This window comes from Colletes gigas, unplaced genomic scaffold (assembly GCF_013123115.1).
Source record: "Colletes gigas isolate AHSC1104 unplaced genomic scaffold, ASM1312311v1 Colletes_gigas_Sc00036, whole genome shotgun sequence".
In the NCBI taxonomy this organism is placed as follows: Eukaryota; Metazoa; Arthropoda; class Insecta; order Hymenoptera; family Colletidae; genus Colletes; species Colletes gigas.
Window position 1 is genome coordinate 609853 of NW_025106665.1, and position 21145 is coordinate 630997.

Consider the following 21145-nt stretch of genomic DNA (forward strand, 5'->3'; position numbering starts at 1 on the left):
TTGGAATTAAAAGAAGAGGTTCGTAATTTACATTTGATGCTCTATTAGTAGACTGCGGATGTGTATACATTTATGGGAAATTTTAATTCTAAAAAAACTGCAGAATGCACTTAATATGCAAAAATGTACGAGTTACTATATTTAGGGGTTGAGGCAACCATCTGCAAAGCTCCCACTTCATTAATTCTACAAATAAAAATATGAGTTTGGCTATTAATTTGATAATTTGATAATAACACACGTCGAAATATACTATATATGTCATATATGTTTATTGCATTTCTTTTCCTAAAATTAATGCTTATATGGGAATCCGAACGTCTATTTCACTCTACTAATTCAACGTTTGTATACGATAGTCATGGCAAAAATGACAACATAACTATTTGCACATCTCGTGTTTACTTATAGCGAATCATTAATGGTAACAGTTCGATGCTACGAATAGTATTAATCAGTAATTCTGAAGTATTCTTGGCAGATAGGAAACGAATTTTATGCAGTCGGATTGTTAAAGAACCCAAAACGATTAATGCACGCTACTTCAGTATTGAGCGTTCGTTGTCAGCTTATAAATCGACTTTAAGCGATAAATGTCATCAACTGATTCTCGACAATATTGAAAAAATACTCGAATATTATCATAATTTAAATTATAATTGATTATTATTATGTTTAAGTAATAAAATTATTTGAATATATTTTGGCATATTATTTGACATACTATAGAAAATTTGAGCAATTAGTGGTCAAGTTAGGGAGCTAGCGAGCTGGTGGTTAGGGAGCGTTAGAACCGGAAACACCCTGTATACGTGTACAGAGAAAGAGTAGCCCTACGGAGGTACAGGGTTTAGGGTAGGACGCAGCTCGCAGGAGCAGTAATATCGATCGATCCGTTGAGTTCGAGGCTCGACAGGGTCGACTGGGGGTGCTGCAAGTAGAAAAGCTCTCCCATAAGCAGGCAGGCTGGCTGGCTGGCTGGCTGCCCGGGCACGGACCGTTTCCACTGTCTGTCCGTCCGTCCGCCTCGTCCGACCGTCTCCTACACGATCGACGCTCCTCTTCGCGGGCTCTCGCGGTCAACGCAACGGAACGCGCGCGACGTCGACGACGTCGCCGGGAACACGGCCAGCAGGTGCCCCGTTTGTTCTTGGCCGACGTGCGCCCGCGGCGGACTTACGGCGCGGTCCAACCTCCGCGGCCTGTGACCCTGAAAACCCAGTGACAGTGCGTGTCTCCGACCTTGGCACGCCGTTCGCCAAACTTCTCCAATGGCAGCGCGTGCAACGGTACCGGCCACAGCTGATCAACCAAAGACCAACCAGAATCACCCGCGACGACCTGTCCACGGATTTCATCGCCAGGCGTAATCAGGTGCGTGCGATCAACCCGGTGAACGACACTATCGCGATTACGTAATGGGTGAACTGTGCCGGCGAACGGTGCCAGAAGTCTCACGAACACTCCATCTTCTTGGCGAGTACACCCCCACCCCCTCCCCCTCCCCCGTTTCGTCGCGTTCGACAGCTGTTTAATTTCGGTTTCCATCCCCTCGGGGACAGATGCTTCCTTCGGAGTATTTTTCGGTAAAAAATAAATCCAGCAAATGAAAATAATCAGGGGAACGATTGATCGTACCGAGAATTTAAGTCGGCCGATCGGAGCAACTGGTCTCATTTAAATCCCCGAATTCGCGCATGGTTCCTCGCGGCGACGTTTAAATTCTATCTTTCCGAAACGTCCAATCGGGGGATGTTAAACGCATCGAATTCGGGGTAGGTTACACTGACACAGATTTCCTAGGGACAGAATGCAGAATCGGGTCTACGTAAGACTCGTAATGCATTAGGTACGCGCGGAGCGACCAGTGAACTACCACCCATCGTCACCCGGCTGACATTTAAGCGTGATCGCAGTGACGTCGCGGCAGGGGTGAATCGAACACGCTGATCTTCCACTGCGCGATCAAATTCCTACGGTCCATTAAATTGGAAATATTAGGCGAAATTTTTTGAACGCGCGATTTAAAGAAAAGGTAATCGATTCGACCCCGTGATTTTCGGGGCGTTGAACAATCGTTTCCCGGCGGAGGCGATTAAAAATAATGAGATACGAGCACTTGGCTCGCGCGACCCTCCGCGACGGAAAGGTTAAAGACGAAAGGCTGCTACGAACAAGGTCAACAGCTGACGGTTAACGTTAACAGTTCCGTGGCTCGGCGGATCCACTCGTTTCTTTCCTCCATCGTGTTCGATTCAACTTTTTTCGAGTCGCAGCTCGAGCGTAGGAACATCTCTATCCGGGACTTCGATTAACCCCGACTGCGTCGTTGTTTTCCGCGCCGACGATCACGTTGCTCGACGTTAATCACGTAACAGCGTTTCGCACCCAAGTTTCACCTTATCGAGAAATACTCCGTCTCGCGTTCGACCACCGGAACATTCGTCGTTCTTTTCTGATCGCGATCGAACGCGAATTCCAATTAACGTCAGCCTGTTTCCTGTTTCACACTTCGAGAATTCCTTTTTTCTCGACGATCGCGATGTTTGACCCTTCCAACAAGAAATTTCGACGAGTTAAAATCACGGGAGGATCGAAAGATTACTGAAATCGATTATCGAAGATCTATGTTCCTCATAAAATTGTACAAATGTAGTAAATTTTACATTTCGAATTCGACGAAGTCCCCGATATTTGAAATTATACGCGATAACGTCCGAGCGGTGGGTGGATGTTGTAACGACTCGCTAACGACGCGTTTGGGTTTGGAGGCGTTCTAATTATATCGAAACATGGGATACTTCCGCGGTATCGGAATCATCGGCGTCGAGCGGGCTCCGAAATTAATGCGGAGAAAAGGGAACGGTCGAAATGGCGGGCGGGGGTAGAAATACGGCGTGACCCGGGCTGTCAGTTACAAAGCGGCGAGCATTGGAAGGAGTAACTACGTTGTTGCGTGGCTGTGTATCTGGTGCGAACTTGATAACAGCAATTAGGACGCGAATAGTCATTGTTTAGCATCCCGTACGCGTCGTACGTGGAATCTTACTTCGCCACGAATAGTTACACTCGATCTTACATTGCGTAACGAATCTGTAATCGAAAAGACGGTCGATTCCACGATTTCATTTTCCAGACAAACGGACGGATGGCGCGTTGAAGAATGAATATCGAAAGGAGAGATTCTCGCGAGGGAACCGAAGAAATGGAAGCCAGCGCGACTGGTTGTTCGACGGGAGCCTCGAATTAACGATGGACACCAGTGGATCGAGAATAAACGCGCCAGCAAGAGCTATCGGATGTACGTAGAGCATGAAGAGGAGAAGGCTCGCCTGACTTCGTAGACACGTTCGGTGCCAGTTTGGAGGATGGAGGAGTCCTCGCCAAGGATTCGTCCCTATCTGGATTGCTGGGACGTAAGTGAATTTCCTCGTAAACGACTCCAATATAATCTCTCGTGGCAAATTTAGATCGGATTTATCCCGACCGTCCCGCGTCGGGCGCGTCGTTTGATCCCTTCGGGTCTCGCGCGTCGTTTCTTCTCGAGCGTTTCGAAGAATTTAAGCGAATTCGAATTTAAGCGTCGGAGATTCGGGGGTGAAGAGAAGAGCCCGGGGCCCTCGACGAAAGTAACCGTCGGGATGCTTTCGATCTAACTCGAATTATGGTAATTGCGCGGGCGCGCGCACTTGGCAAGCACCCGAAGCTTTTCGCTCGAGCGATCGTCCTACGCGATACTTATACAACCGTGCGAATTTTGTTACGCTCGTTCTCCGATCCCCACCCTTCAGACCTTTCGTTACGATAGAAACGCTCGTGGATTCTCCGATGCTTAAATATTTCAACGTTCCGTCGCTCGTATCGTCGACAGAGTCGTTTCGTTGCTTAAACGGAAATTTTAAGTAGCGGATTAAGTTCATAGATCCACCGTTCATGAGTATAATCGCACTTATAGACGCTGGTCCGTAAAACGATGGGAAATTACGAAGCACGCCTGGATAAAAATAACAATTTCGATCGTAGAACGAAAAATTTGTCACCGTTCGATCGGAATCCCACGATTAAATTGCCGCACGTCTTATTTTCGATTCAACTTGTAATTGCGAGGACGTATATCGTACGTGGATGATCGTTAATTTAGCGTATGCATGTACTTCGCAATTGGGTGTTAACGCATCGGGACGCGGATGTATATCTTCTGTAAATCAGCTACAAATTATTAGGTCAACGTATATATACTGCCTCAGCGGCGAAAGGTTAAAGTCTAGCGGGTACTTGCAAGTTTACCGTTGAATCTTCCTTATGTTCGCCTCGGTCGAAGTACCTGCGTTCTACTTTCGTTTTAACGTTTTAAGAGTTTTCAAACCCTTGCTCGACGTTTATGGTTTCTGCTAAAAGTACGATCCTCGATGCTCGGAGAACAGGTAGTATGGTGCTGATTTTTGCGAAACGTGATCGATGGTTAATTCGATACTATCTTCTTTACTTTCTGGCTCGGAAGATTTCACTCCGAGGCAATTTTAAATTATCTTTACACATTACAAATTCAGTATATTCCTCTAAAAAATATCTCAAACTGAATAAATTTTTATTCGATATGTTCTGGTTTTGAGGGATCCAAAGTTACTTAATCGATCCTGTCGCTGATAAATTTTAAAAAATTTGAACAAGCTTTCAGACACGAGAGACGAATATTAAACTAATTCAATCGGATTCTCTTACAAATACAGTCCCCGTTTCTCCGTGGAACGATAAGAATCGAGGACGAAGGCGATCAGGATCAGAAAAGACGTAGCGTCCTCGAGATCGCGGGACTCGACATTTGCACGGGGATTATTTAGTTTGGGATTTTCGCGATAATCAATCGCCGATACAATCGTCGGTGTTGGAGAAAGCGAGCGGTTTGAAGGGAAATCGATGGGTAGCGCGGCCGAAGCCTGAATCCATCTCGAAAATGAAATTTGTCTGAATGGGCTTCTCGAGCTTTAATCGATTCGCGGGAACGAAATGTTCGCTAGTGCCAAGGCAAACGCTTAACAAATCGCCGGGAGAGCTGTTGAAACGTACGCGGCGAGCGTTACACGACCTTAATGCGAACGTCTATTACGACAGAGAGACAAAATAAACGTACGCTGAATGCACCGTTGAAATCCTTCTGGAAGTCCTTCGTCGCGAATTAATTCGTCGCGAGACGCGGGGCCGACTCTTTTTATAATCGCGAACGGAAACACTCCCGTATTGATCTTCCGCGACTAACAAGGTTAATACGAGAAGAGCAAAACGAATCTTATCGCGGCACTGTCACGTACGAGACGCAACGATGCGTCGGCCCGTAATTAAAACTGTCATTATCTGACTCTAAAAGTTCCTCGAAATCATTCTCCAACGCTGGAGAAAGCGTTTAAAAATTGCGTTTCATCACCGAAAGCTCCATTATTTGTCTCAACATCAAGATCGTTCCGTTCGTTCGGAACGTAGACTTTGCACGGCAGAGAGCAACAAACATGCTTTTATCAACAGGCTATAACGTCGGGTATTGTGTCTAAAACAAGGTTAAGTATTATAGTTGCCAGTAAAGATTCGTAATATCCAGACACTGTACTTTCTAGGACGTGAACTGTAAGATTTATTTTTTGCCCCATTTCCCCCGACTTCGTCCGATTCCTCGAGATACGGATCTCTTAGAGAGTCCTGAAAGTACGACCCTATTTTATTTTTAAAACGACAATTCAGGAAGAACGTCGTATCTCGCGGTTAATATTAAAGACTCAAGCTGTATTATTTTTTTGTTATTTTTTAAATATAGAATTATTTTTCGAAGAGACTCGTGGGAGGAAACGATTGGAGTTTATTTTGCGCAACGAACAATTATAAGAATTCTATGCAACCGACGATCGTACTAATTCATCGAATCGTGTGCACAGAGCCATAGGAAAGAGAGAATGTTCAAGAGATCCTGTTAAATGGAATTTAAAGGCAAGGTATGCAACTCCGAATAATTAAATGCATACTCACCGCTGACTGGCGCAGTAGTGACGTATAGAATTATTTGCTTTTGGTCGCTTTTAATGTTTCTTCGAATAAAGCAAACCTTGCTCGTCGACGAGCCAAGAAAATCATTCGTGGAAACAGAATCGGGGCGAAAAATTATTTCCCGGGAAATACGTGCCACGCGTATATCGCCTCGTTTCCGATATCGCGTGTCGTTTAATATTTGCATCGCGAATTTGTGATTTATTGTGACGCTGAACGTTTATTGCAATTTTTTCCCGGAACACGAGTGGTGATTTTTATCGAGTGCCTGCACGAGTATCGACAATGAAAATAATAGAAAATACAGTATCGGGGAACGGTTGTTTGTAAATTATCGTTACACGGAACTCTGATGCGTTACATTAAATTTTAATATTTTTTCAATTAGCAATAATTTACAAACATCGACGAAAAATTATTTTCCGTTAACGTGGAACAGCATGTAGCATTCTTGTTTGTCCGTCGAGTTGTTTAACGGCCAGAGTAACGGGATATCTATTGTTTTGATCGATGTATTTTAATTAAAAGGACGTTACGCTCTTGGAAAATTTACGCTTCCACGCACCTCACGCCATATTAAACGTATGTTGTCGACGTCACGTTGCACCCGCGCCTATTTCGCAAAATCTACGCGTTGGGGGATGCCGATCGATAAAAGTGAGGACGACAGGAAAATTAGATGGTGCACGATAGATTGGAGCATTGAACCAATTTGTTAGCTCTGATTTCCCAGTGGTCATTAGCATTAGTAATTCCTCAGGAAACTTCTGCAGAGGCTGCAGTTTACTTCGTTGGGGCGTTACACTGCCACAGATCGAATCATGACCATTGGGAAGAGGAATATCGAGGAAAATCGCGGAACTTTCGAGTCTTTCTTCGACCCGGAACAGTGGTTCTCGATCGACGGTCGCGATTTCAACGATTCGTTGTTTTTGTTAGAAACGATACTTAATTGCCAAAGTTGGTAAACGTGAAAAGAGTTACGTGGGCTTAAGATATTCCAGGCAGCATTTTTCAAGTTACGACCAGTCGGAGAAGAATACGTTCAATGCACGCCACCGCCATTGTCTGACCTAGTTCGGTACTTCCAATATTACGATTACCCCTCCACTATCAACCAAGTATTAAGCCTTCTTATTAAATTGCTATTAATTGTATCTGAAGCGATACAGTAGTGGAATGGACTGAGTATACTTGTAATTCAATTATGGACAGAGAAGACTTAGTCCTCGGATAAAATCGAGCAGAAAGATTTATAACGATTTATATTTGCATTTTGGAAATACAGTATTTGGGGTGCAGGAACTTGTTTCCTTTATATTAGAAAAGAACTGTTCCAAGCATCGACTATCTTATAAAAAATTGTTGATAGCAACGATACGTACGAAAGTATTATAACGTTTCATCGACTGTAAATACCGACAATTAAATACGAATTAATGGATTTTTAAGGAATCGAAAGCCACTGTTTGGGAATAAAAAATAGATAGTTGCTCAACACGTGGTATTAAGAACGCGAAGGATTCGCGAAAGTTTACGGAAGCGTGGTGTCTCTATACAATATTGATAAGAACGAAATGAAAAGGGTTTCGCGTTGTGGTCTCTTCAGCAGAACGAAGACAAGTACTCGGTGGCGAACAGCCAAGCGTCGTTGCAGGCAGGCGTGGATGAGCACCCGGAAAGAGGCACATGGACGGGGAAATTCGACTTTCTGCTGTCCCTTCTGGGGTACAGCGTCGGGCTTGGCAATGTCTGGCGTTTTCCGTACCTCTGTTACTCGAACGGAGGTGGTGCTTTTCTGATACCGTTCTCGGTGATGCTCATCATCGCCGGACTGCCTCTCATGTTCATGGAGCTTTCCTTAGGTAAGTAAAACTTGTTTCCATCTCGCAATCGAAATATCTACGCTTCGACGGCCATCGTAAGTAATCGGTGCACCTTTAGATTCCCGATCTTACACAACGCGATACTTCGCGAGAAAATTAAGAGCGGGAAATAAAATTGCAGCAGCCTTTCTCCTCGAGAAAAGAAGACTTCGAAAATTCATGAGATATTATGTCCAGCACGATCGACGGATACACCGCCCTCAGACTTTTATTTATGGGGGTCACTCGAATCAATAGTTTATACTGAAAATTATAGGAGGGTTGAAGACTTAAAGGCGATGATCGCTTACAGCTTTCTAAAAACTGAAGAGATAGAGTACGTTATACGATATTATTTCTAAAACAAATTTTTCAAGTCGATTGTTGGTACATTTTAAAATAAAAAATTAAAAGATACCAATAGAATTTGCCTCCCGTTACGCTGCAAATTTTTATCGCGCCTGCGAATGGAATCGTCGAGCTTATACGTTGAACTTACTACATGAAACCGCTTGGACAGAAAGGATTAAGTCGAAATCCCAGTGCATTTGACGCGCGTCTTAATCCGTTCGCCTCTCAGAATTCGTCGAATCGAGATTCCGGTGAAATCAGTTAGTCTTTGAAAGGGGTGGTTTCGTGCGCTACGCCACAGAATATCGATTCAACCGGGTAGAAGTCGAACGCGTCGAAACTTTCCGACCAAGCGATTCGTGCAACGTTGAATCGCGAGACTTATCAATCCTTGGATCGATCCTCCTCCGTACTGATTACGAAAATAACCTTTTACGATGTAAACGCGCTACGTATCGCACGGGAATATGGTAAGTTCTTCGTCACGACGATTCCCAAGGTCAAGTTTTTCGCCGTCGATTCGCCGAAATAGAACGATCGATCTCGCTACCGGGTTACGTAACGTTATTCTTAGGCGACCGTTCGCGATATCGACGCAAATTGTAAGGTGCATTACTACTATCCGGCACGATGGCTCATCGATCGTTTACTGTTTTTTATTCTACTCTTCCTTTAATATTCCGGCCCCCTCCCCCTCCTTCCCCAGGGCAGTACGCGAGCCTTGGCCCAGTGGCAGCCTACAAACGCTTCTGCCCCTTGCTACGCGGCCTGGGATACGGAATGGTCCTCATCAGCTCGGTCGTGATGCTCTATTACAACCTGATCATCGCCTGGACGCTTTACTACATCTTCGTCTCCCTCACCGGTGAGATTTATTACCGCATTGACACCGTTGCCACGGTAGTTTTCCTTCCCGCGATGAAAATATGACATCAAACGCCGAGGTATTGATCCCACGGAGCTTGAAGTCGGTCCATTTTGAGCGGGACCTTTCCGAGTTTCGCACCCGGCCGATATATCTCGCGAGATACCATTTTCAGGAACGCGTTGGTGGTCCTTAATCTTTCTACGCTCACGAATTTTAATTAGAATCAATTTTCCAAACACCTCCGACAAGCTAATTTCAATATGTGGAGACTTCATATTCAATAAACAATATTAACGAGAAATACCGTGAGAATAAGACAGGATAAGAGAACCATACAGTCGAAAATAATTTATATTATATCGAAATTCACTTTAAGGGGTAGAGATTAATCCCTCAAATATTACGTATTGCGGAATAAAATTTCTCAGGAAGATTTGTCAATATTTTAAGCAACGAATTTTTTTCAGTAATTGAAATCCCCCTTGTTGATAGCAAGCACGTTTAGCGAACTCCAAGTACACGAAATAATTTATTCGTAATGTACGGGTGAAAGTTTTGACGCGAGTTTCCGAGTTACAGAAAATTATGCAAATTAATTCGAACAGAGTAAACGATAGATCGTACGCTTTAACAGTTTTCGCAAATACCGTAGGTATTTAAGAGGGGTTAATGAGCGCGATGGTACCGGGGCTGGTTCCACGAAGTAATGCAATTGACGTTTCTAGGGACGCGGTGGGCGTACAGAGACAGAAAAAGAGGCCACATTGCGAATTCAACGGCCACTGTATTATTAAAGAATCAACAACGTTGTGTCTGTAACGTTCGCGTTAAGAGTCGTTTCTCTTTCGAATCGAATGCAGTTTCTTTCGCGATATCGACCGTCCCTGATGGGTGGGGATATTATAGTTCGTAAAAATGAACGTTAAATCAGGGAAAATGAAACGCTTTCTAGTTCTAATTTTTTAACGGAGACAATGATCATAAAGTTAATCGAGAAGGTCGTACATCAACCGTAGTTGCTCGCTCGAAATTGCTTCCAGAGAATGTATCGCGTCGGTATGCCTCGGAAAATATTACGCAATTACAGTCACTTTCCTTCCTGTTATTCTTCGACTGTCAAATTAATCTCTTTTACTCCTTAAAAAAAAATAATAATAAATAAGTAAGCGATCTAGCGGTAAAATTAATCGACGTTCAAATATTTCGAGTGCTTCATGGTTTTTCTTATCCATATGTCAAAGAAGAAGGTCTTGGAGCGACCTACTGGTATTTCCCTCGTGACCAAGGAAATGTCTTTATCGTCGTAGGCGCTGGTAAACTGCCGTGGAGCAAGTGCGAGCCACCCTGGAGCACAGAGGATTGTTTCATGCCAGAAGCTGCCGAAGCATGCGTGTCTCAAAACATGACGTACTTCAAAAGAAGATGCTTAAATTCTACCCAAATGGCCTCCATGGGTCTGACTATCGAAAATATCACTAGTGCCATTAGAAAACCACCGGCCGAGGAATATTTCAAGTAAGAATCACCGGTTCCCTGCAACGTATTACCAACGTGAAAATTAATAAAATTGTTTTATTCTTAAAAATTTCATGTATATGCATATCTTAAATTAAATTGGATAAGCGATTTAATAAAACGGAGGATAGCCATTTAAATTTCTGGATGCAATCCCCGAGTTTCGTAAAAATTTCCATTTTTATCGAAACATTTACATTTCATAAATTCTCAGACGGTACGCGGCTCATCCAGCCTCGAGTTTCAATTCTCGACGATTACCGTGAATTTTAGATCTCTTTAATTGTTTCCCGCGCTCGTTTTATTTTTTTCGGCTTATCGATCTCGATTTAATTGGATACGAAAGTCTCGTCGTTATCGAGCTGCTTTCTTTCTCCGCGCGAGGGTCGTTCTCTCTGGGAAAATTTTTAATTGGCGATCGTTCCTCTGTTCAAATACCGCGGGAACCATCGTGCACCAACATGCTAATTGCAATTGAAATTGCGTTTGATTCAGTAATCACGTCTTGGGGATGAGCAGCGGAATAGAAGAGACAGGATCCATTCGACCCTGGATGGCAATAAACCTTCTCTTGGCTTGGATCATCGTCTTCCTATGTCTGAGCAAGGGTGTTCAAAGCTCTGGGAAGGTTGTCTACTTCACTGCTCTCTTCCCTTACGTCGTTCTGGTAAGTGGGGTTAATTAAAAATCATCACCTAGCCTTTCGAATTCATTTTTTATTTTTACCTCGAAAAATATTCAGTATTTCAGCTTTGCAAACAGAACGAATTTCATCAGATAGACACTCTGGCCTCGAATAACCGCTCGATCGTTCATTTTTAAGCCATTTTTTCGAATCGCGAAGATCGAAATTACTCTGTTTTGTTCGCAGATCGCTCTCTTCATTCGGGGAATTCAGCTTCCTGGCGCCAGCGAGGGCATTATCTATTATCTGACGCCCGATTGGAAAAGACTAATGTCCGCGAAAGTGTGGAGCGACGCCGCGGTGCAGATCTTCTTCGCCCTGAGCCCAGCCTGGGGCGGTTTGATAACGCTCAGCTCCTACAACAAGTTCAACAACGATTGCTACAAGGACTCGGTGATCGTCGCCATCAGCAACATCGGCACGTCCTTTTTCGCCGGTTTCGTGATCTTCTCGGTGATTGGGTTCCTGGCCCACGAGCTCGACGTCCCGGTCGCCTCCGTCGTCGATCAAGGCGTTGGATTAGCGTTCATCGTCTATCCTGAAGTGAGTAAACCGACACCGTATCGATAGATCAACAATTGAAACCGATCTGTTGCTCGTAATTTGCCTCATTTCGATGGCCAATCGCTCGAGAAAGGTTGATTTTACAATCAGAAGATCGCATAATTTCTATTTCGAACGATTTCAAGTACGGTGGAATAAATTTCGCGAAGTCTGCCTCTCCTTTTTGCTCGCGTAAACGATATCGCGGGTTTGAAGAAAAATTTGTTAAAAAATAGGTAGTTGCACGTTTGTCGGTCGCGCCGATTTGGTCGTTGCTTTTCTTCGTGATGCTTCTCACCCTGGGCCTCGATTCGCAATTCGCTCTGATGGAGACCGTCACCACCGCTATACTCGACGCGTTTCCGGCCCTGAGGAACTTCAAAGTGTGGGTGGTCCTCGCGGCGGCTGTTTTCGGCTACGCTGGTGGAATTATCTTCACCACCAACGTAAGTTTACAAAGAGAAATATATTTGAAAATTCGCATGATATCATTAAACGTAAAATGAAACACAGCAAATGGATTCGAAATAAGTTTTCTGTCGCTTATTGTAACTTGAACACATTTTCAGTCGAGAGAATAATTCTCTATAACTTCCTTTTTGTTCAGTTTCTTGACAAATCGGGAATAGAAGCAACTTAAACGAACGTTAAGATACTTTAGAATCAGTACGCTTTCAGAGCATGGTAATACCCTTTTAAAGATTACGGTTTATACCAGAAAACGTCGAACGGTAGAAACAACCATAAAATCTGCTCTGCGCGTTTAGAGCGTGCATACGTTAAAATTATTTCCTCTTGATTCAACATAGTACTTTTACTTAGAGCTTAAAGAAGTACCTTTTTCTTTATTTATCAAATCGTACCGGCTTAGAACGGAACAGAAACGAGATTTTCATTTGTATTGTCTTATTATACGACACACTGTCCACTCAGTCTAACTATATACCTTAATCCGTACTAATCCCTCATACCATTCCACTAATACCCATCCCATTCGATCCCAAACTACATCTATCCATCCCAGCATACACCTTCCAAGTTTCGAGCCTCCGTTTATTATACAGCTGCGTCCTGCTACAATTCTCTTCCCTCTAATATTCAAAACTTCCTAACCTACTTCTCTTTCGAACAACCTGCCAGATCTTTCGTCCTTAATTACTATCTCTAAATACTCTCCATTATATCCGCACTTTTAGTTCCGCTGTTCATTTTATTATTTATTTTATACATATTATTATCGTTATATGTATATTTGCGTTTGCATCTCATCTTATGTATATTTTCAAAATTGGGTTTAAAAACTTCGTCCCTCTACACACTCAATTATCTTCTACCTTCTTGCAATAAATGAATATTTACTTTGCTAGTGCCACAAATTGAGTGCAATGTATCTTATAAAAATGCAAAATATCTTCTTTGATACCGTGGAACTTTTGTTTGAAACGCCTATTTATCAAGCAAACGTTTAACAGAGTAATTTCAAATACCGAGTAAGACGATACATGGAAAAGGAAGCCTTGTTTTCGAGAAGATCGACCTGAAAAATTCATTGGTCACGCGTGCGTTAGAATACGACTCTAAAATCGGAGCAAGTAGAAATAACGATTAATGGTCAGACGCGCCAGGCATATCGTATTCGATCGCGCGCGTATCCCATAAATCTCCGATTTCAATTATCTCGAAAACAAAATAATGTTATTCCTACCTTCCCAGCTCATTTTTGCACGTAAAATCGTACGCGTTTGCTAGTTTGGGCGATGGAAACTTTTATTTAAAAATTGAACAAACCCACCCGGTTTGAATTGTTAACGATTCGATGAAATTGTTGGATATATTTCCAGGCCGGGGTGTACTGGTTACAATTGATGGACAAATACGCGGCCAATTGGTCGGTATTATTGATCGCTATAGGCGAGTGTGTTCTCGTCGGTTGGATTTACGGCGCGGATCGATTCCTCGACGACGTCCAGCTGATGATCGGGCCGCAGAGTCGTCTTTGGATGTTCTTCTGGACATGGATGTGGAGAATCGTGACCCCGGCGACGTTGTTCTTCATTCTTTTCTTCAATTGGATCGAATACCAGCCTCTGACCTACGGCGGTTATGTTTATCCAAAATGGGCGAACTGCGTCGGATGGATCATCGGGCTGATACCCGTTCTGGTCATCGTTGGCATGACTCTCGTACGTAATTAACATTCGAACTCTGTCAACTGGTTTTCGAGGACTTGGTGGATCGATAGATATCGCCACGAGAACCGTAGTTGATTCACAACCGTAGGTTGACCTAGGTACAAGAGTCGATTCTAACTTTCTCAGAATCAATTGAGGGACCCCCGTCGACGAACTGCCTACGACGACGAGGATGGTGACGGCGAGGACGAGGAGGATCTGAACAGGTCGTCCTATCAGAGACACGGCAAGGGCAGGACGAAGAAGAGCAGGTGCATGAGCGTGTGGTGGCGCGCCAAAGTACTTTTGCAACCGACCACCGAGTGGCGACCGGCCGTCAGAAATCCTTCGACCCCGTCGAGAATCCTCACTCACACGCCGTCGCCAGGTAATCAGGAACTTAATTAAACTCCACTCGTGTGCAACTAAACGCCGTCATCCGGCGGAATGTGTATTTCAATAATAAATACGTCGCGGTTGATGTTTACTCGGATGCGAAATCACCGACCCATCGGCCCCCGTTGTAATCGGATTGCGTCGCTCGGCGACATAAATGGATAACTAAAGATAATTAATCTAGACATACACCGTCGCACAATAGAGCGTTTAACGCGCCTGCGAAACACAAGTGGCGATATGGAATTTGTTCGAGAAACGACGTTCGATTTTCGGGTCTTATATTAAATATATTCATCGTTCGTGCGCTTTCGTAAATAATTAATGTGAACTCGATGGTCTTTTATATACTTCGACCGTAGCTTACGAACGCGTCTAAAATTCGTATTCGTTATTTCACGCATATCATAGGTGTACTATCATCTTCTAAAAGTCGAATTCCCAAATTTTTATGCTAAATAAACAGAAATGGAAACAAAATTCTTTACGTGTCCCTGTAGCGAAATTTGGTCTTCGGCCAACCCTGGGAAAAATTTTAATGGGAGGTTCTAGATGAAGTGATAAAATTGAGGAATATAATCACAGATCTCTGGCCACACATTATATTTTAGGTAAGGAATTTTTTTCTCGAAAGTGGTTAGAAATTCGGGGGTATGTCTATTCACAAAAAATGATTGCAATTGACCCCTGGAACTAAATATAATTTTTTCAAAATGATTAGAAATTTTTCAATTTCGCCGAAAAATTTGTCCACCTTCTATTATAGTTATTCGGATAACCGTGTGTTAGACAGTCCGAACACTACTGTACCAGGTTTCTTGATTTCCCGATAAACAATTCCTGGGATATAAAACGTTACAGAGGTCAACATTCGTACGTTATCTAAAAATATCGAGCAATACGAAACACCGGGGGGTGGAAAGACGTTGCATCAATAGCTATTTTTGATTTTCGTCTTATTTTGGCCTTCAAATCTCCCAATAAAATTTTCCCCAGGTTTGGCCGAATGCTCTGTACATATAAGTTCAGAGAAGTTCTTACGAGAGGCCGTATTTTTCTTTTATTAACGGGATCGCCAGGTCCGTGCAGAGGTCCCCGTCTACGTGCGTGCCAGCATGATCGATAACGAGATGTGCCCGGGTCGAGTACTAACGCGAACGTCATCCGCAGTTCATCAGACTCGACGACGCCGGGACCCCGTGATTTCGGGGCAGATTCAATATTACTTTGGCTCGTCCATCGTTGTTCTAATAAGATTTAACCGTTTAATTACCGTCGAGACGATCAAGGATTTTCACGGAAATTGTTCCCCGATTAGAAATAATTGACACTGGAACGCGATTAATTATCGAGGACGCGGCGAATTTTATTTTCGCGACCGTACGATTTAGAGAACGTGAATTATTACTTAAACAGATAGTTTGGAATCTATTATCAATATAAATAAAATGGTGTCAAGTTGTTACGTTCGTTGAAATTCAAACTTTATATCGTGTGTTCATCGCGAGTTTATAATCCTTTAAATCGATCTACGATTCCCATAGATTCAGAAATAGTTTTCGTGAACGAAGTAATATATAAAGATACTGCCTTTGGATATTACTCGATGGATAATACTTTGTACATTTAATGTAGTTTAATGAAATAATTGCAACGCAGGGCCACCAGGAGGATACGATTCCGTGCGAAACACCATAGTCCTGGTGTACGGTCAGCCGATGATGATGCAGCCGTCGTGCTCGTCAGGCACGTCTCAGAAGCTGCCTGGACCGTCGATCCTCAAGAATTTAAGTAAAACCGACTTGATCACGTCCCAACAAGTTTGACACGATGTTCATTTCACATCCGAGGACGAGTCTGCCGAAGAGTCTGTCGCCAAATAATACAACACGTCAGCAAAAAGGTAGTTGCGTATCGCGATTAGGTTCGTAACGATCGATCGATCGATAGGAAGTTTCGGGAAGGATGATTACGAACGTACGGATAGAAGAGAAATTTACGAGACTATTTATTTTATATACGTATTCGACAGAATCCGGTAGTACCTTCTATTTTTGATTCGAGGTAGTCATGATTTCATCAAAGATCGGTTTTCATTTCGACGAAAGTATCTGAGCCTTCTTCGTTGGTTACACTTTAGAGCATTGTTATAGACATTTAGAGGTTTTAAAGTTTTCGATGTCGACTGGTTCGACACGAGCGTTGATTTAGGAAACGAATACGACTATTAGCGAAAGAGTTTATTTGATTACCGGTATTCCTAAGTGCGAATCGTAATTGAGTCGTTCCGCACCGTGATTCGTCTATTGTAAGCGTTCAGGACCGTAGCGTTGCACGATCGACAGGGAATTAATCGGTACGAGGTAATTGTGAAACGTTCCGTACACGTTGCGATGTAAACATTAGAATTACGCTACTCTACTGCTTTTCGATTGTACATAAAAACGTAAGGAATTAACAATTGTGTACGTATTCTAGAAAAGAAAGTTACGTATTTATCGCTGCACTCAAGCGACACACAAAATTAGGAGACGCGAACGTTCGTTCTGATCAAATTGGGCGCGACATTGGTTAATTGCACCCCGCGCGTGTTTCATCCACGGTAACGTTAATTGCGTAGCGATGGGTTTAGGCGTTTCGAACGATAGACATTCGATGTAGCCGGTTGAACGATCGAGAGGTCCCGTTTCGTCGGCAATTTATTGAATTTCCCCGGCAAAAGTATTTTATCGCGAACGGTTCGCCGTTACGAGATCGTAAGTTTTATAAATTTATAGTTTCGCTACCGGTTGAGTATTTCTCGATGTTGACTCGCGAAATGTGCGTTATCCTCGTTGATAGAGTTCCAGTGAAACAAACGGAGATTCTTCGATCAATATAAAGTATATATACGGTTTAAGATGAACGATACGACGGAAAACTATACTTCGGGACGCTACGATATTCACTCTAATTATCACAACGCTACAACGCTGACGATCCATTGAATAACGCTTGGACGACTCGTCGCTAGGAACTCTAGAGGACTCGAAACGACTGACGATTACCGTAGCATCGCATTTTAAAACAATTACACGCATTTCAGGAACCCTTCCAGCCACACCTTTAAATTAGAATTAAAGCTTTCTTCCTACATTGACTCATCGATGTCCTCCAACAGAGAAACGGCAACAATCGTTACTCGACGCGAATAGAATATTTTATTTTCAACCCGGTCGTCTCGATTGTTGCTTTATTTTTGGCCGATGTTTTAACTCTTTAAGCGTAGTTGAAGACAAAGTAGACACATGTATAACTATAGCCGAACATACTCGTGTATTTATTTCGCCAACTATTGGCTTCGGTACTTAAAAATAATTGAAAAGTCTGCGCAACGTTTAACGATCCTCACCTTTTATTTTTATTCCATACAATTGATTCTTACCTGCTGAGTACTATCTCTATTATTATCAAGAGCGATCAACGTAAACGCGGCATAGCGCTTAAAGGGTTAAATAGTTAAGTGTTACGCTAATATAACTTTCAGGCAGACCTGGCCACCTTTGGAATACTATTTTAAACGATACGTTTTCTCGCAGCACGGTCATTTTATTTTTAAAATACTGTCGCATTAAATAAAAAATGGCTCGGAAGCTCTTAACGGTTGTCAACCATTTCTTTTTATCGTTAGTTTTGTTCCTCCTTAACAGTTCGATACTTTCGGCGAAAGTGTAGCTCGGTTCGAAAGATAACTTATTTAAAATAGTTTCAAACAAATCGACGTATCGTTTTCAATTTTCGCTCGAACGTGTCCAGGTTTGCTTTCGGATAGAGAAGAGAAGCGCGATATTGGAGGAAGACGAAGAACGCTTGATTTCTCGGTACCGGTTCAAAGTAAAGAATATTTTCGCACGAATTAGGGTGATTGTCGAGCGTTCCTGCACACGCGCGCCTCCGATTCCTATTATTTTCGGGCTGTCGAGGTCTTTCAGGGAAATAGATTAAATAGACGTTGCGCGGAGACTGCATGCCACGTTAGAGGGACGATATTTTTGTGCCGATCACGGATGACGGAAGGGTGAGGGGGACGAGAAGGAGGGGTGTCGTTTCACGGGTCAGCGAGAAAGCGTTTTCGGATCGTTTCCGACCCAACATAGGAAATATAAATAAACATTAAGTCGGTGAAGTCGAGATGTTAGACAATTACGCGTACGTACAGTCAATAACGTGAGAGATCGTGATTCTTTATTTTTTATGTGACCCCATTTGTAAAGTGTTGCTAGCTGTATCGTATATAATATTACATTTATCGTACCAAGTATATATATATATATATATATATATATATATATATATATGTATATACAGGATGCTTCGAGAAACTGGGCCCAACCATAGTCTCTGAACCGTACGAGATAGTCAAGTCTAAAACATCTTTTGAAATATTCCATTTTTTTTTTTAGAGAAAATAAATGCGAGTGTACAGAATTTTAATTATCAAAGCAATCAACAAATACTCGATATCGTTTTCGTCCGATTTTCTATCTTTTACGGTTCGAGAGTTCTGGCTGGACCCAGTCGCGCGAAACACCCTCTATATATACATACACAGACGTTACAGATATACATATAGTATATATACATATGACATATATATGTAATATATAAATATATTTATAGACGCTTGTACATTGGTGTACGCGTCGCATAGTTTATTACGTGTACAAAAGAAGTATAAAAACGACACGATCGTCGTTTGACACAAGAGGCTAAGGGCGGAGAGACAAAACAAAGAGAATTGAAAGAATAAAGGAGAAAAAAGAGAAAACGAGAAAAAAAAAAAAAATACAATTAACATTAAACGAAACCCGCTGCGTTCAAAAATTAAAAACAGAAGAATAACTAAATATGTTAACTCATATCCGTGAGCGTGCGAAAGTAAACGATGCGTGAGATGTTGCGTTTCCGTGTGTGAACAAATGAAGAAAGTGTGTACGTTGAGAGCGTATACGTATATTTTCTAGTGTAAAAATGGGCCTAACTCCACTTTTCGTCCTCTCAACGATCCACGCGCACATGTTGGATGGTTGCGTACACTTTTACAAAATTCCTCTTTTCGTTAGAATTTTTTCACCCGCGTACGGAGATCGCTGCCAAATTTTTTGACGTTAATCGATCATTTATACGGATGTCACAATATTTATTAGAAGGTTCTTCGGTTACTATACGGGATATCATAAAGAAAACGAAGAATAAACTTCGTTTTGTACGAAGCTTTGTTTTCGGTATAATCGATCTTAGAAACGCGCGTAGAATTTAGTTAGTGATCGATTAGTTTGACGATAATAACCTCTCGAGTGTTCGAATAGCTCTTCCTTATAATTACCGAGTATTAACAGTACTTTTTTTCCAGGTAAATAATCAACCACAGATTTTCTGAATTTACGCGAAACCAAAGATTCGTACAAACGATCCGTGTACTTTAATTTCAATATGATTTCCGTTGGATCTAGTTTGCAAACTATCGAGGTGGATGTTAGAAGTAAGTAATCGCCCTTTGCCATCGATCCTTTGCTCAAAAGGACGAACTAGTGGAGGAGGATCCTCGCCATCCGCGTGCAGGATGGATCCTCGGTGACCTAATTAACGTCTTAGAATCTAGTCGTTGTTAATATTCAGAGCTTCGGAGAATAGGCAAAAAACCATTCGACAAGAACAGACACTCGAATCCCAAGAATCGGAATTCGTTTCCAATCGAGCCACGTCTCGCGTCGAAGACAGTGAAAGTTTACAGAATCGATTCCCAATTTCGAATTTCTCTCCGCCGACAACAATCTGTAATTGTAATGATAAAAACCGGTCGATGGAAAGTCTCCAACGCTCCCGACTAAAATATTATTTTCACCGTGCGGACAATTGTTTCGTGTTTAATTTTACGAAAAGAGGTATAGACTAATCGCCCAGCAACCATGTTGAAATTAGAGGGGGGGAGGGGAAAACAAAACGCGAGATACGTTTCGAACTAGCCATATCCGAGACATAATCAAGAACATAATTCCTTTGTTAAGGGCGTCCCCCACCCCGTTCCTTTGAAAAGAACCGTTAAATCGATATAAACAGACGACAGTCAGCGACGAATTGCGATCGTTGATTGATATACTTGGGATTCGCGATGGAAGGGCGACTGATAGATAAGCATTTCATAAACTTTAATGTCCTTAGGCTAAGTAGGCGAATCTAATGCAGGTTTAAAAAGGAATTTAAACAAAAGATTGAAATTAGCGCGTCATTAACACAATAATAATACATATTAATTATAAAAACGTTATGTTACAAGTAAAGAATAATAATAAATAGCGTTAGAAGCCGGGTTAAGCCGGCCAGGCCAAACATGGTCGACTGTCCTAGGTAGGGTTAAGATTCAGTGACGTAGAATTATCGGTAACAACACGGTAACATTGCCAGTAACAATAACAAGGAAAGAAACAAACATTACCGATACTTATTAACTATTTTAACGTAATTTTGTTCGAGCAGTTTAGCTGTACAACGATTTTAGATAACAGATACCGAACGATTATCAAACCCACGGCGGTTCGAACGTCTCTTTCTCGTTCGTTAGCTTTTTACGTCCGGTAACCACTAGTTGCCCATTTGCGTCGCGAGTGGGGGATTGTGCCTGGTGTTCAAGTGACCTTGAACAGTCAAATTATTGCGGCCCTACGAAGTTACAGTCAGA

At 42.5% G+C, this 21145-nt stretch overlaps 1 protein-coding gene across 2 annotated transcripts; it reads left to right on the top strand.

Moving 5' to 3' along the window:
• Positions 1 to 972: 972 nt before the first annotated feature.
• Positions 973 to 20701, top strand: LOC122402475 (sodium- and chloride-dependent glycine transporter 1-like). Of its 2 annotated transcripts, XM_043405294.1 has the most exons (12): positions 973 to 1374; positions 3137 to 3416; positions 5925 to 5981; positions 7643 to 7898; positions 8956 to 9114; positions 10425 to 10632; positions 11128 to 11299; positions 11504 to 11860; positions 12097 to 12306; positions 13702 to 14043; positions 14179 to 14419; positions 16087 to 20701. In XM_043405294.1, exons 3-12 carry the CDS (start codon positions 5964 to 5966, stop codon positions 16251 to 16253), a joined length of 2130 nt encoding a protein of 709 aa, XP_043261229.1. In that variant the 5' UTR covers positions 973 to 1374; positions 3137 to 3416; positions 5925 to 5963; the 3' UTR covers positions 16254 to 20701. The 2 variants fall into 2 exon arrangements, with proteins under 2 accessions (XP_043261229.1, XP_043261228.1); XM_043405293.1 differs by lacking the exon at positions 5925 to 5981.
• The last annotated feature ends 444 nt before the right edge of the window (positions 20702 to 21145 follow it).